This window comes from Amborella trichopoda, chromosome 12, assembly GCF_054954075.1.
Source record: "Amborella trichopoda isolate Santa Cruz 75 chromosome 12, AtrichopodaSantaCruz75HAP2 v2.0, whole genome shotgun sequence".
Lineage (NCBI taxonomy): Eukaryota > Viridiplantae > Streptophyta > Magnoliopsida > Amborellales > Amborellaceae > Amborella > Amborella trichopoda.
Genome location: NC_142347.1, coordinates 34173387 through 34187979, shown reverse-complemented (window position 1 = coordinate 34187979; position 14593 = coordinate 34173387). Strand labels below are relative to the sequence as shown.

Here is a 14593-nt window from a genome sequence, read left to right as displayed (position 1 = left end):
TTAAATTTAACTTGTACGGGTTTTAATATTTTGTAAATGCCATTAAAACAATAATATATGAACCAGGCATGCAAAAACTTTTTTTTTATTATTTTAATTCTTTGAGCCCCAGAGAGTTGCTTGAGTCTCAAAGAATGCAGTTATTGATGCTTAATGTTGATGGGTTACTTCTTTCTTGGAATTATTTTTTTTAATTTCCCATATTTTTGTTCTTTTGAAATACGCTTCGTGCTGTGATTTTGGTGTAGGATTTTGTGGTATGGTTTGTAGGATAATGTTATTAGCTGTTTGAGACTCTAATATTGGAACTTTGGTGTCTGAATTGGGCAAAAAAAGACCTCAAAGGAAAAACATAATCGACATGGGGCTAGATGAGAAGAAAACTAAAAGGAAGACAAGTGAGAAAACATTTGTATTTATTATTTAAAACATATAAAAGGAAGGGGAATACATCAAGTTAATGAGCATTTGGTTCACGTCTTTGGAATGTAGCCAATTGTGCCAAAGTTCCCCCTTCTATATATATATATATAGTATGAGATGCTAAAAAGCATCAAACATCAGATGAGGAAAAAGCAAAGAGGCAAATAAGTGAAAATGAGATCAAGATGTTGATATTGAAGAGGAGTTTGAGTACTCCCTCAGACAAGAAGGAGATTTTGGAAAGAGCCTGTCACCTCAGTATCTAGCAAGCCAAAGAGGCAAGGTCCTAGAACAACACCAGGCTCCTGTGTTGGCTGGGGAGCAAGCAATAGAGCGACCATATTTGTCTGCAGTTCGTGTTCGCCCTGTTACAACAGATCTTTTAGTTTTCGAAACACAAATGGGTTATATATTAGCATAAAAATTCTATTTCAACACAAAATGGATTTTCAACAAATAATTGGCATGCAGGCTTTCCATCAATCTAAAAAGTCAGTCACTTTAGCTTGTTATAAATTTTATTAACACTCTATAAATGATGCATTAAGATCACAACTTTTTCATGCATAAAAAAATCAAAACCCAAAATCAAGTATGATTGTCGTGAACCTCGTCTAAGCAAACCAGAGCAAATTTCCAACCAACATATTTAAATCAAAACTCAATATACATCACTCTAACCAACTAAAATGATGCCCTATAATTTTCTGATTTACTCCTTGCTCGTGCAAATCTTTTCTCAACTTCAAGTAGTATCTTAGATACAAATTATGAGCAAAACCATCAAACAAATTCACCAAATTTGTAGACTTGTAGGCCTTATTTTGTTAATTGTCTAAAGAGAAAAACTTGTTGAGCTTTTCAGGAGTATATTGCAAGAGAGGGTAGAGATGTTGTTAGAAGCAATCTGGTGAGAGAAAGAGGTAAACAACACGGTGCCGCTGGTACAAGGTACTTTAACCCCTCCAAAACCCGTCTAATATATAGCTACTCAAAAGGAAAAAGAACTAATACACTGCTCCTTCAAATTTACTTTTGCCAAAATAAAAATAAAATTGGCCCAATTATTTTCAAATATTTTAGAAACACCCCTATTTTTCCTTCAACATTCCCCCCTTGTTTCAAATTATTGTACAATCATCATATAGAATTTTTGGTACCGATATATAAGTTGTTGAGCTTTACATCCTCAGACAACAAATCTATATATATACATATATGATCCATCCACTTTCACACCCTTTCCCACACTCAGTAATTATTGTGATGTAGTACATGCTCATGAACAAGATCATGAACTTCATCTATATGCTTTTAGATTAGTGCTCTCTCTCTTATCCTCCAAAGTGCATCTAGTACTCACACCATGAGATATATATTACATAAAGAAATGAGTCTCGGTTACCTAAAAAGGTGAATAACCATCGGAACAATGAATAATGCCATGATCTTAGAGGGATACAAAAATTGTCCAAACTGGCCATCACAAGATAGAAATTCGAGTTAATAAGACATGTTAGCATGCTCAATGAGGCATGTCATCTATAATTGTCCAAACTAGCCATCACAATGCGGATCATAGAGTCAAAAGACTGCTAGTTATAGGGCATACTTAATTGTCTATAATCCAAGCTAGCCATCACAATGCAGAATACAGAGTCAAAAGACTGCAAGCTGGAGCTAATGCTTGATGTACCATGCCAAATCTAAATGTCTAATCTAACCTCGCAATGCGGATAACAGAGTCAAAAGACTACTAATTGGCAGCAGTTCGCAACACTCACCCCTCTGAGGGATGTTGCCACATATATTAACCATTAAATATCCAAAGACATAACCTGCTACCCTCAGAGGGCGCTTATATATACGCACAAGCCTCATCTCAACAAAGGCGGATATGCTACACAGGCAAATGGTAATTACATAACGTTCCATATAGTCAATAGCTGCGCCACCAAGGTTCATTACTAGCTCGCCACAAGAAGCATGTGAATATTAATCCCGTACCCCCTTAAACACTTTTTATATGTGTTCATGTTGACACCCTTAGTCAATGGGTCAACTATCATGAAATTTGTATAGAGATATGTTATTTCTACATCCTTCTGTTCCTCAAACTCTCTCACAGAATGATACATTCTATCAATGTATTTTGCAGTATGGTACATAAGATATTTGAAAATAACAGTTAAAGTTTGTTTACACAACAAATAACCACTGGATTGCTCTCAAATTTAGCCAAATGGTATCTCACTGAATTCAAATAAATTGCTTCATTGGTCGCCTCATATAAGGCTACATACACTACCATCATAGTTGAATGTGACATGCTTTTTTGTATGTGGCTACCCCATGATATACATGCTCCTCCATAAGTGAAAGCCACCTAGATGTAGATTTGAACTCATCCTCTCCACCCCCTAGTTAGCATCATTGTAGCCTTACAATTCTAATTTATCATCTCTATAGCATAGGCTATAATTGGTGGTCCTTTTGAGGTATTTAAGGATTTTTTTTTTACAAGCTTTCAATATTCCATACTTAGGTTACTCATATAATAGCTAGCAACATCCACTGCATATGCTATATCAGGGCATGTGCACTTTATCATATGGTTTAGTGATCCTACTGCGTGTATACAAGGGATCTTTGCATAACCTCCTTCTCCTTGTCAGTTTTAAAACACATCTTTAGATATTTTACACCTTTTCTCATATGGGTTTCCATTAGTTTAGATTTACCCATTCTAAACCTTTTTAATATCTTTATAATATATAACTCTTGGCTTAGGTAAAATAGTCTTCTCTTTCTTTCTCTATTAATTTTCATGCCAAAAACTTATTTGAGCTCTCCCAAGCCTCTTATCCCATTGCGAGGATAACAATTATTTTGTATTTTTATAACCTTAGGCTCACTACCTGTAATGATAGGGTCATCCACATATAACACCAAATAAGTTTACCCTTACAACTTTGGGTGTATACACAATAATCAATACTTGTATTAACAAAAGGATATATCTTTAGCGCATCATTAAATTTCAAGTGCCAGACTGTTTAAGTCTATAAAGGGATTTATTTAACTTACACATTTTGTCCTATTGTTATTTAGACGTAAAGGTCCTAATTTTAAAATGGAATAGATAAAAAGAAAGGGAAAATGAAGGGGGCATGGCTACATGAGATGAGAGCCATGTGGCCATTAAGAAGCAGCATTTAACTATTTTCTCTCTACAAGTATCTTCTTTCTCTTTCTTTAATTGGCTATATTTTGAAATGGTTTTTTAGGGGTCAAGGTACCTTGCGCGAACTCATTCTCTCTCTAAATCATCTTTTTCTTTCTTATGCTTCTTTATGAGCTAGGTACAAGGACTTGCTTCTCAACACCATGGGAGCCAGTGTCATGGGATAAGATTATAATATTGTGTTGTCTCTTGCACCTCTTTTTCTCTATAGATTGTTTTTAACAACTATTTTGCAGCAAGCATATCTTCCCTCTCTTATAATATACTCATGGAAAGCTCCTTCTCCACATGTTTCTCTCTCTAGAAAAGCAACAAAACTGGGAGATAGGGAAAACACATGGACGTCAGTCGATGGGTAGAAAGACAAAAGAGATGGGCATTGATTAATTTTTTATGTACTATCACAGAGAAATAAATTTTTTGAGCCCTCTGGATGCCTCTGACATAGTCAAGACTAGGAAAACATTATTTGAGTTATATAGGGATGTTGAGGAAGTGGGGACAAAAAAATGTGTCCCAGTTTATTTGGACAATGCAGCCAATTACTACCCTTGGGGCCAATTACTGCAAGCTCGTTATCCCACTGTCTTTTGGACATTTTGTGCAACCTATAGTACAGATTTGATGCTAGAGGATATAGGGAAGATGGACTATGTCTCTAAAGTTGTAGAGAATGCAAAAAGTATTACAAAATTTATTTACAACCATTCCTTTGTCATCAATTTTATGATGAAGTATACAAATGGAGGGAGGTATTGAGGTCGGTGATAACTAAATTTGCTATCAACTTCCCATATTGCATATCATGTCCAACCATGGTTACATCAGCTGCCTAGAAGGCTAAGAAGACTAGTCAGAAGGAGATGGTGGATTTGATTTTGAGTAGTCACTTTTAGGCTGGAGTTTGTAATGTAATTCGAATTATAGAGCCCTTGCTCAAGATTTTGAGAATTGTATATAACCACCTTATGCCGACCATGGGTTACATATATGAGGCCATAGATAGGGCCAAAGAAGCTCTAACAAAAAAACATTTGAGCAGAGGAAAACCCAATATGAAGAATACTATTAATGAAATATTAGGAGGACAGTTACATCGCCCTATACATGAAGTTGGGTATTGTCTCAACCTCTAAATACTTCTACAACAATGACATATTTTCAACTCATTTTACAATTTTGGAGGATTGCTTATCATGGTGGAGAAATTATACCCTACGATACATATACAAGCGAAGTCTGATTGAGAGTTGTGCGAATATTAGAATGCATCATGAGCATTTGGCAACTTTTAGCAATTGCCTTGTGGGGTAAGATCCTCTTAGGTAATTCATTTTGGTGGAGAAGTGGCGAGTTGGGAATTATAATCAAGCTCAATATGAAGAAGGTTTATGATCGGGTTGAATGGAAGGTGTTGGATGAAATCTTGCACGTATGAGTTTTGGGGATATGTGGAGGAAGTAGATTTATGGGTGTTTGTCATTAGCTCACTTTTCTATACTAGTGAATACGAGTCCTAAGGATTTCTTTAATGCATTGAGGGGTATTAGGCAATGAGATCCTCTTTCTCATTTCTTATTTACACTCGTTGGGGAAACTTTTAGTCTTATATTAAAGAGTGTGGAGGCAAGGCAATGGTTTCGAGGTTTTCAAGTTTCCTTGAAGGCCCCAGTTTTTTCTCACCTTAAATATGATGATGACACAAACATTTTTTATTGTGCGTATTCTGATCATCTAACATATATTAGAAAAATTTTAAAACGTTGTCCGTTGGCTCTTGGCTTAAAGGTTAACTTTGGTAAGACCTCAATTATTGGGGTGGTGTGTGATGCATCTTCGGCTAATCAAATGGTTGGGATTATGAATTGCATAGTGCAATCTTTTTCAATTACATATTTAGCAATGCCTATTTCAAATTCAAGATTACTAAAGGAGGTATGGGACCCAATTGTGAAGAGAGCCAATGTGAAGTTAAGACTTATGGAAGGTCAAGAATTTATCTCTGAGTGGCAGAATCATGCTTATAAAATCTTCTCCCTCTAATATTCCAATATACCAAACATATTTATTGATTATGCCTTCAAACATTATTAAAAATGTTGAACAGTTAATGCGAAACTGTTTATGAGGATCTATTGGTGACAAAAAAAAAAATTCATTTAGTGAGTTGGGAGAGGGTATGTGCACCAAAAAGGGTTGGTAGTTTGGCATTCAAAAGCTTAAGAACATGAATCGAGCCTTAACTGCTAAATAGCGGTGACGATCTTTAGATCAGGAGGATTATCTTTGGAAGTAAATATTGATTACCAAATATGGAGAGGACCCATTAAATCAGTTTATTCCCAGGGAGAGAGGTGGATTGAGACAATCCCATCTTTGGAAATCCGTCATCTACATGTTATCTTTTATGGTGAGACCTATCAGATGGTGCGTGGGTAGAGGTGAGGATGTTCTTTTTCGCAATAAAAAATGGGTCTCTAAGATGGCGTTTTATTTCAAAGATGCATAAACCCGATTGCAAAGGTGAGTTGAATTTTGCTTTTGTTTTTGGGATATTACCTGTCGCTATAACCGGGTTCCTGCTCTAGTGTATAACCAACTCACTCAGTTGCTTCATATGCTAGTTAATGTACACATTTCAAATGTGGCAAGAGATGAGGCAACATGCGAACTTGAGTATGATGGTAGCTTCTCGGTCAAATCAGCTTATTCCTTGCTCTTCATGATCGCATTAGATGGAATCAGCTGGAATTAAAGGACATATGGAGATGGAGGATACTTTTGAAAGTGTAAGGATTCATTTGGGTAATGATTCAAGGTAAGGCTTCTATTGTTGATAATATTAGAAAGAATGGGAAGGTTCTAGTCAATGTTTGTCTATTTTGTAAAAATGATGAAGAAACTTGTGCACATCTTTTCTTCTTTTGTCCCCTCTCTTATCACATATGGCAATGGCCGATGCAAAAAATTAGGGTGATGATGGCTATGCCAGGGTCTTTTCTCCCATGTATTGATGCATCTTAAATTGGCAGGATTTTTAAGATTGTCTATAAAGTGACCACTTATCTTTTGTACATGAAAGTCACTATCAAACTTGTCCCTTAAATTTTAGAATGGGTGGTTGTAAGAGTGACATTGAATAGACACAGTTTTAAAAATAAATAAATAAATAAATAAAATAAAATTCTCGGACTTCGTGACTCATCCCAAGCCATCCAATTTGACATCCAATAAATGAGAATGATTGTGACCTTCATGTACAAAAAATAAATGGTCTCTTTATGGACAGTCTCATTTCTAGAAGGAAGGGGTATGATTTGGAATATTTTCAGATGAGCTATTATATGGGAGCTATGGTTAGAAGGAACAAAAGAATTTTTGATGGTATATTGTTGGAGTTCCAAGAGCTTAATAATAAGATTTTGCGTACTATCTGGAGTTAGTTCAATGTTACTAAGGGAAGCCATGGGATTTCTAAGGTCGATATCTTGCTTAATTTGGAAAATCTTATTTCTTATCACTTTCAAAAGTTTAGACCAAACTCTCGATGGATGTCGTCGATAGAAGGATGTTTGAAGCTTAATTTTTAGAAATCCTCCTTAAGAAATAGAAGGATGTTTGAAGCTTAATTTTTATAGATCCTCCTTTAGAAACCCAAGGAACGCTGGAGTATGTAGAGTATGTAGAAATAGTTTGGGTTCAATTTTATTTTGTTATGCTGGGACATGTAGAGTTGTGTCCACAAATCGTGCTGAATTAGCTGCTCTTTTACAAGGAATTTTGATATGGAAAGAGAGAAGTTTGGAGAATATTTTGATTATTGAAAGAGATTCCCTTAATATTATCAATTGGTGCTCTTATGTTCCTAAACCTGATTGGCTTAATATTATCAATTAGTGCTCTTATGTTTCAAAACCTCATTGGCTTAATTTTATCAATTGGTGCTCTTCTGTTTCAAAACCTCATTGGCAACTTAGATCTATATGGTTACAAGTGATAGGAATCATTATCTTCAAGGTAGTTCCTTTCCAACACATGTTTATAGGGAGGCAAATGAGCTTGGAGATGGCTTGGTGAAGAAAGTGGTAAATCTGGATTAATAAGTTATATATTCTGTTTTATTTTAAATGATGTAATATTTCCCTTCCGTTATTAATAAAAAAATAAGTGCCCTTGTCAAAAAAAAAATTTATTAAAATTTCGAATTTACATCAAATTTTCTAATCAATACATTTGTTTTCCCCCAGACCTTACCATAATTCAAATTTCATATTTACATAAGAGATAAATTAGAGAGAAGAGAGCTCCTTTTTATGGATGTGGATAGAGTGAGAGAGAGAGAGAGAGAGCTCCTTTCAAAGGATTTTTGTGTATGGATGTTACGGGAGAAACCTGATGAAAGAGAAAACTAGAAGAGCTTTTGGAGAGCAATCTGCTACCCTCAAAATAATTTTAGCTCTAAGGAGGTGCGCTTTTTGTTGAACCGTGAACTTGATCCGAGGATTTGAATGTCTTAAAATTTTGGAGTTTTAGAACATTGGCTGGATGTGTTCTGTGAGTAAATTCCTTAATAATAATAATAACAGCTTCGGCCACCACCACCACCAGTACCACTACTATCGGTAACAATAACAATAACAATAACAATAACAATAATAATAATAATTAGAATTAGAATTGTCCCCATTTATCTTTTCTACATGAAGACCACAATCATTCTTGTCCCGCAACTTTCTAAACAGATGGTTGTAAACGTATCATTGAATAAACACAGTTCTAAAAATAAAAATTCTCAGACTTAAAGACTCCAATTTGATATCTAATGAGTAAGAATGATTATGACCTCCATGTATAAAAAATAAATTCTCTTTGTAGACAATCCCATAATTTATCAAACTGCATATAAAACTATAATAAACTATTTAATATTAGAGCCAATTGTGACTATATTCATACACATGATCACATATTTTCTGATGGGTATTTTGAAATTATATGAAAAGATACGAGGCAGAAAATTAAATTTTAAACAGTTCATCTCTTATGAGTATTTGGACAAATTTTCCTAATAATTATAAACCTCATTTGATTCTTACTACCTTTCAAAGAAGAGACTATACAATTAAAAAGGAGGACTAATAATGCAACCCAAGTTGTTCGTTTCAAACCAATAAACACGCATAATTTACAGCATGGATTGAGTACAATTGGCATCTTTCATTTCTCCCTCCTTCCATCGCTCTAGTATCTCAGATGCTGAGGGCAACTCAGAACCTTCAAAAGCATGCTCAAAACTTCCATAATCATCAAGCCCACTTTCATCTATCCTAAAGCGTGATAATTCAGGTAAAGGATCAAATATATCCTCCACATTTTCCTCGAGGGAAAAGCATTCATCTCCATTAAAGCTTACATCTCTATCCTCTTCACTGAAGGTAGACAACTTAGTTGTAACATCACATAAAGCATATTCTGTCGGAATGTTCGATCCACACAAATAACACAAGGATTTTGATAAGTTTGTGACAATGGGTTCAGACATCAAACCCTTGTCATTGAGACACTGCCGTAGCTTCTGGAGTTCTTCAATACTGATTTTATCACTGTTTCTTTTGAAAAGATTGGTCCATTGCTTCTCACTAACTTGCAGTGAAACATGGGCCATGCTATTAACCAGAGTAATGGCCCTTTTGAAGTCATGGCAAATTAAAGTTTGACATATCATTTCGGTGAAGATGGACCAATGGGGTAATTCACCTGCTTCCAAAGCAGAATCAAATGCATGTTCCAACAAATGCATCTGCAAATGGCAGAAAGGGAAGTTAATGTTAGATCAACTCATATAGAAAGTCTCTATTAGCTCATACTAATGGTAAAAAAGTTGGCTTTCATGCAGTATATGGTTGGATGCTGTATACGACAGGACATCACTAGCAGCTCTTAGCACAAGAATATAATTAGTATGTTCCTTTATTCTACAAAGTATTGTGATTCTCATGTACTTTCTCCCATTGAACACAATGTTGCTTCTTAAAGGATGTGCTCTAAAACTTAGCTAGCATAAGTCTCTTTGTTTCAATTCCTAGGTAGTCCCATGCTAGCCTATCAAATAACAACAACAGCAGCAGCAGCAATAATAATAAGAAAGTTAAAAAGGACCAATTTTTGTTTCCTGAGCTGCAAAATAAAAAGTAAGTACAACCACAGATAGAGAGAGAGAGGGGGGGGTGGGGATTGCCCATGTGACCATTAAAATGCCAGAATATGCCCAACTTGTCAAAATAGACAGAATCTAATATTTAAATCCAAGGAAATACAGAAGCTTCAAGCAACACATGCTGCTTTAGTGCTTGCATGCTGGGGAAACCACAACAAGGTTTACCCCCTTTAAACTCCTATAACCAAAGTGTTGAAGTCAGGCTCAGAGTTAAAAATCAACATATTCATATTGAAGAGTTAAAACAAATCATTAATTATCAAAAGAACTGCAAATTTTAAAGGTGTGGGTGTGGAAACAAAACAAAAAGAGGATAAGACCTCAGCTTAGTAAGCAAATAAAATTTCAACAAAGAGTGCATTTGTGGCAATCATGGAAAGGGTTTACCATTCCAGCCCTGGATGCTTCAACAAGTAGCCAAGCATGTTTGTTTTGATCTAATTGAAAGCCAGAAAGAGCCATTTCCTTGTACACATGTTCAAAGTATTCCCACTGGAGTGAAATAGCAGAGGCCTCTAGCATTAGACTGTAAGTGTATGCATCAGGAGAATTAACACCATGACAATCAAGATTCATATCATATCTGGCTTCAGGCATCTTTATCCCTTCAAACAATTCTTTAGCTTTGGTGAACATATCATTACACCCGTATAGCTTCAGCATAACATTTATAGTTCCTATGTTAAGAGTGCAATACTCCTGCATGTTTTCAAAAATAGATATGCCATCACGCACATATCCACCGTCCATGCAAGACTGAATCATGCCAGTAAATGCCACCTCCAATGGTCTACTAAGAGGAAGACTCTTCAGTTTCTCAATCTACAAAATATTAATTATTTAAGAAATATAAATCAGCAAGGGACTTCCAAAAAGAAAAAACAGATGATAAGACAGAAAAAGGCATGTTTTGAAACAGATAATGTCCATGAACCATAAATTAGAAAAAAAAGAAAAAAGATCATATCCAAGTTTCTCAAATCAGCAGTACAGTAAGATTACAAGGAAGATATATTTCCCAAACAGATTCAAATTTACTATTTTCTGATGAAAGTTAATTAGACTGACCCACTCATATACTCTCGAACGCTGAAGAGAAAACTCATTACATAATGTCATAAATTGCAATATGACAAAAAATAGAAAGGGAGCCCAAAGTGAAAAGACCAAAATGGTGGATTGAATGGTGACCAAGCTTCAAAACCTTTTCCAATAAGTATGAAATCAAAAGTTTTTAAGTGCCTGTACTGTGGGCAGAAGTTCCCTAAACCTTAAACCAACAAACTAAAACCAATCAATGAAGACCAAAGTGGCAAACAGGTTCTCCGGAAGTAAAAAAAACAACCGCAATCATAACATAAATGATCCATAATCCCGTTCTTAAATAAGCCAGTTGGTTTGTAGAATAAGAGTTGAAAGGTAAGGCTGTGCAGGCTGGTGGCTTTCATAAAGGTTGTCTTGCATTCATATTTGTCTCCTCCATCCTCTTTGGAAGGCAAGAAGCTCCTTTCCTAGCATCTTGGGAACCCCAAAAGGCTTGGGAGTCCCCGAACTTCTTGCCACAATACATGCATTATTTGAACCTCTGATCAGAATGCACTCCTAGGAGAGGGGTCCGAAGATTGGTCACCACAAACCCCACCATTATTAGAACTACTAACGCTATTATCAATTGAGCAATGGTAATGGTGGGGGTTAATGGGATTTGCTGATTTTGAGTGGTAAGTCTAAGAGGGTGATCATTCATTGGGAAAAAAGGGTTCATTGGGAGAGGCCATTGTTTTTGCAGGTTGCAACAGGGAGGTTCTAACTGTGATTGGTACTATAGCAATGTTTGTTTACCTAGGCATTTAATAAAGGGAAGAAAAGTGCACTATCATATAGTCCTGCCTGTTCTATTTGCATTAATCGTGGCCGAGGCAAAAAACAAAGAGGTAGAGAGAGAAACTAGAAAAGGGGACAGGGAGTTCGAGGGGAGGGCTGTGGGGTGTGGAATCAATAGGGTTGTAATTACATATGCTCTATCATAGGTTATATCAGCAAGCACAAAAAAAAAAGGGAAGAGCATATACCCTCTTTCTGGGTCCGCAGGGAAGTCCATCCCAAAAGAAAGATATATTCACAAGACCCAGATTTCAATTCTTATTCTTCTCTTTTATCTTCCCTTTGTCCAAAAATTACATATTTATAGAAGAAATCTTCAAAACCCAAGCTTGCACAATAAGAACCTTATTCGCTATTAAATCCTACCCCCTCATCTTTTCATAATTAAAGTCCAACAAGATAACTAAAAACCCTAACATTATCTAAGGGTTGGGAGAAGGTCAACTTCGAGCTACTTGTGTTCAACGTTCCCTTTATAGGCCTTTTCAATAGTTGGTGATAGAGTCTCACCATTTGCCTGAGTACCTTTTCCACTTTATAAAGCTAATTAATAGAACACTTTATGTGCATGTTCTTGATGTAGGATTTCAAGCATACCCTTGATTTCTCCTCCAAGCTCAAGGGCTTATATTTCACATGACGGTTGGTGTGCCATCTTCTTCATAATGGCTTATCCAAACTTGTAGAGGTTCATGGTTCTTAGCATTTTTTGCATTCGGATTACCTTTTCATAGTAGCCAATATAATCCGCTTTATTCTTTGTCTGATGTCAAATGTTAAGATTTGATGCCGAATCCACTAGATTACAAGCACCCTCTTCTCGGCAATTGGTATTTTCCAATCATCAAAAACATCGATTCATTTCACTAATCTCACCTTTACGGTCTCAAATCTCTACATTGAGGCCTCCAATCTCTTCTCGAAGTTTATCGATCTGGACTCAAAAATCTTCCATCCTATCTTTAATTTGCTGATTTACAACCTCCATGATTTGTGGCAGTATATCCTCGGTCACAAGAGAGGGCTTTGGCGGCATGGTAATAGATGGGTCTCTTAAGTTTTGATGTATGGATCTCATGGCTCTGATACTAATTGATGTAGGGAAGAGGGACAAGAAAATAAAACAAACAAGACGAATACACACAAAGAAAAGGTGCTAGAATGTACCCTCACTCTGGTTTTGCATTGAAGTCAACCCAAAAGAAAGATCTTTTCACATGACCCAAAATTCAGTTCTTTTTTATATCTTCCGCTTGTCCAAGACGCACAAATTCTAGAAGAAACAATCAAAACCCTAACTTACATAAAAAGAACCCTAATCACCATTAAATCCTAGCCATTCATCTTTTCATGATTAGATTCCAACTAGACCCTTCCAATCTCTACAATAAAAAAGGAGCAAAAAAACTCCCAAGTGAACGAAAAATAAATAAAATGCTAAATACCCCAAGCCCAATTCCAGTCTTCTTAAAATATTTAAACAATAAAGATATCTAATTACATTACTGACTAACCGAATCCTTCCGCTTTGAGAAACTTGTAAGAAAATTACATTGGCGTACAAAAATGCAGGAAGTTGTCTAATAAAAGAATCACATGCTACAATTCAGCAAGAACTAGGCATTATTACCTTGTTTGCATATCTCTTCATTGTAAAGGTGGAGAGTGCGAGAGAGGAGGAAAGAAATCTGGGAGAAGGAGAGGGGGGGAATGCAACTCAAGAGTTAGTGAAGCAATAATGTCATGCACTCATGACATCAAATAAGTCCCATTCAGGAGAACATTTTTTTCAATATATCAGTAGCACTATTTTTCTCTTACACCATTGTTTATTTTTCGATCAAATTCCAACCTTGTGGTAGATTCTCTGCCATCATAATTGCCTCCTGTTAGTATGAATAATATCAAAAACACATATATTTGAGAATATGCCATCAAGTTTCAAGAATGGTAATCTTTGATTTCCTCACTTTCGGCCAGTTTTGGTGAACCGGCCAGGTATTTTAAAAATAATTCAAAAACATTTACATAAAATCCCAAAAAATAAGCGATTTTGTTTGTAATGCATTTTTTGATGTCTTTCATCATTTTTTAAAGATTGGAAATTGCTTTTGGCCATTAATACCCAAAAAATAAGGGATTTTGTTTGTAATGCATTTTTTAATTTTATTCATCATTTTTGTAAAGATTGGAAATTGTAAAAATAACGGATTTTGTTCGTAATGCATTTTTAAATTTTTTTTCATCATTTTTGTAAAGATTGGAAATTGTTGTGGCCATTAATAGTTATTTTTATATTTTCCCTTTTTTTGGAAAATTTCAAAAAAAAAAATTCAAAAATACCTTTGGGCACAAACCAGTTCTTTAAAATCCATTTTTTTCATTAATTTTAAATTTTATTTGGATGTGCCTTGTTTAATCATACTTTAAATATATTTTTTAAAATCCATTTCTTTGTTTTTTTTTGTATTTTTTAATGCTTTTTTGACCGTCCGAGACTTACCCGGTTAGTACGGTTGAACCACTTCGGGCCCCATGTCCGATTAACCATTCTAGTTCGATTTTTCCTAAACTAAGTCCAATAGATTCAAATTTAAACCCTCTAAGCCCTCTCGCTCTCCCCTATGAGTCTACCCAACCAGCCAATCAAATTAAATTTTGAGCAAACCAGAGACCCTGCAATTTTGGGGGATCTTTAGAGATTATGATGGTAATACGCATTCCTCTTTATCAGCTTCCTTGGCACAAGTGACTCCACTTAGGCTAAGGCCAATGCTTTCTTAAAGGACTTTAAGTTTGACCCTAATTGGGGGAAATCTTTTCAT

At 35.5% G+C, this 14593-nt stretch overlaps 1 protein-coding gene and 1 long non-coding RNA gene across 10 annotated transcripts in view; both read right to left on the bottom strand.

The window, feature by feature from the left end:
- Window positions 1–203: 203 nt before the first annotated feature.
- On the bottom strand, window positions 204–2081 carry LOC148779541 (uncharacterized). Of its 3 annotated transcripts, none has more exons than XR_016046280.1 (2): window positions 1829–2081; window positions 204–788 (listed from the first exon to the last, which is right to left on the bottom strand). It is a non-coding gene; the product is annotated as an uncharacterized LOC148779541 (long non-coding RNA). The 3 variants fall into 3 exon arrangements; XR_016046281.1 differs by lacking the exon at window positions 1829–2081 and adding an exon at window positions 1584–1795; XR_016046279.1 differs by lacking the exon at window positions 1829–2081 and adding an exon at window positions 1105–1577.
- Window positions 2082–8727: 6646 nt separating this feature from the next.
- The window catches only part of DG1 (Tetratricopeptide repeat (TPR)-like superfamily protein), a 53188-nt gene continuing 47322 nt past the window's right edge, over window positions 8728–14593 (bottom strand). For 4 of the 7 annotated variants that reach the window (XR_016046275.1, XM_006841053.4, XM_088854290.1 and 1 more), the window contains 2 exons: window positions 10272–10706; window positions 8728–9467 (listed from right to left, as the gene is read on the bottom strand). Coding sequence is in view for 4 of the 7 variants with exons in the window: in XM_006841053.4 (XP_006841116.1) it covers window positions 8853–9467; window positions 10272–10706 (1050 nt within the window). In the remaining 3 variants the exon portion in view is untranslated. Of the gene's footprint in view, window positions 9468–10271; window positions 10707–13398; window positions 13457–14593 lie in introns of all 7 variants that reach the window. The other 3 variants (XR_016046274.1, XR_016046276.1, XM_088854288.1) reach the window with 2 other exon arrangements.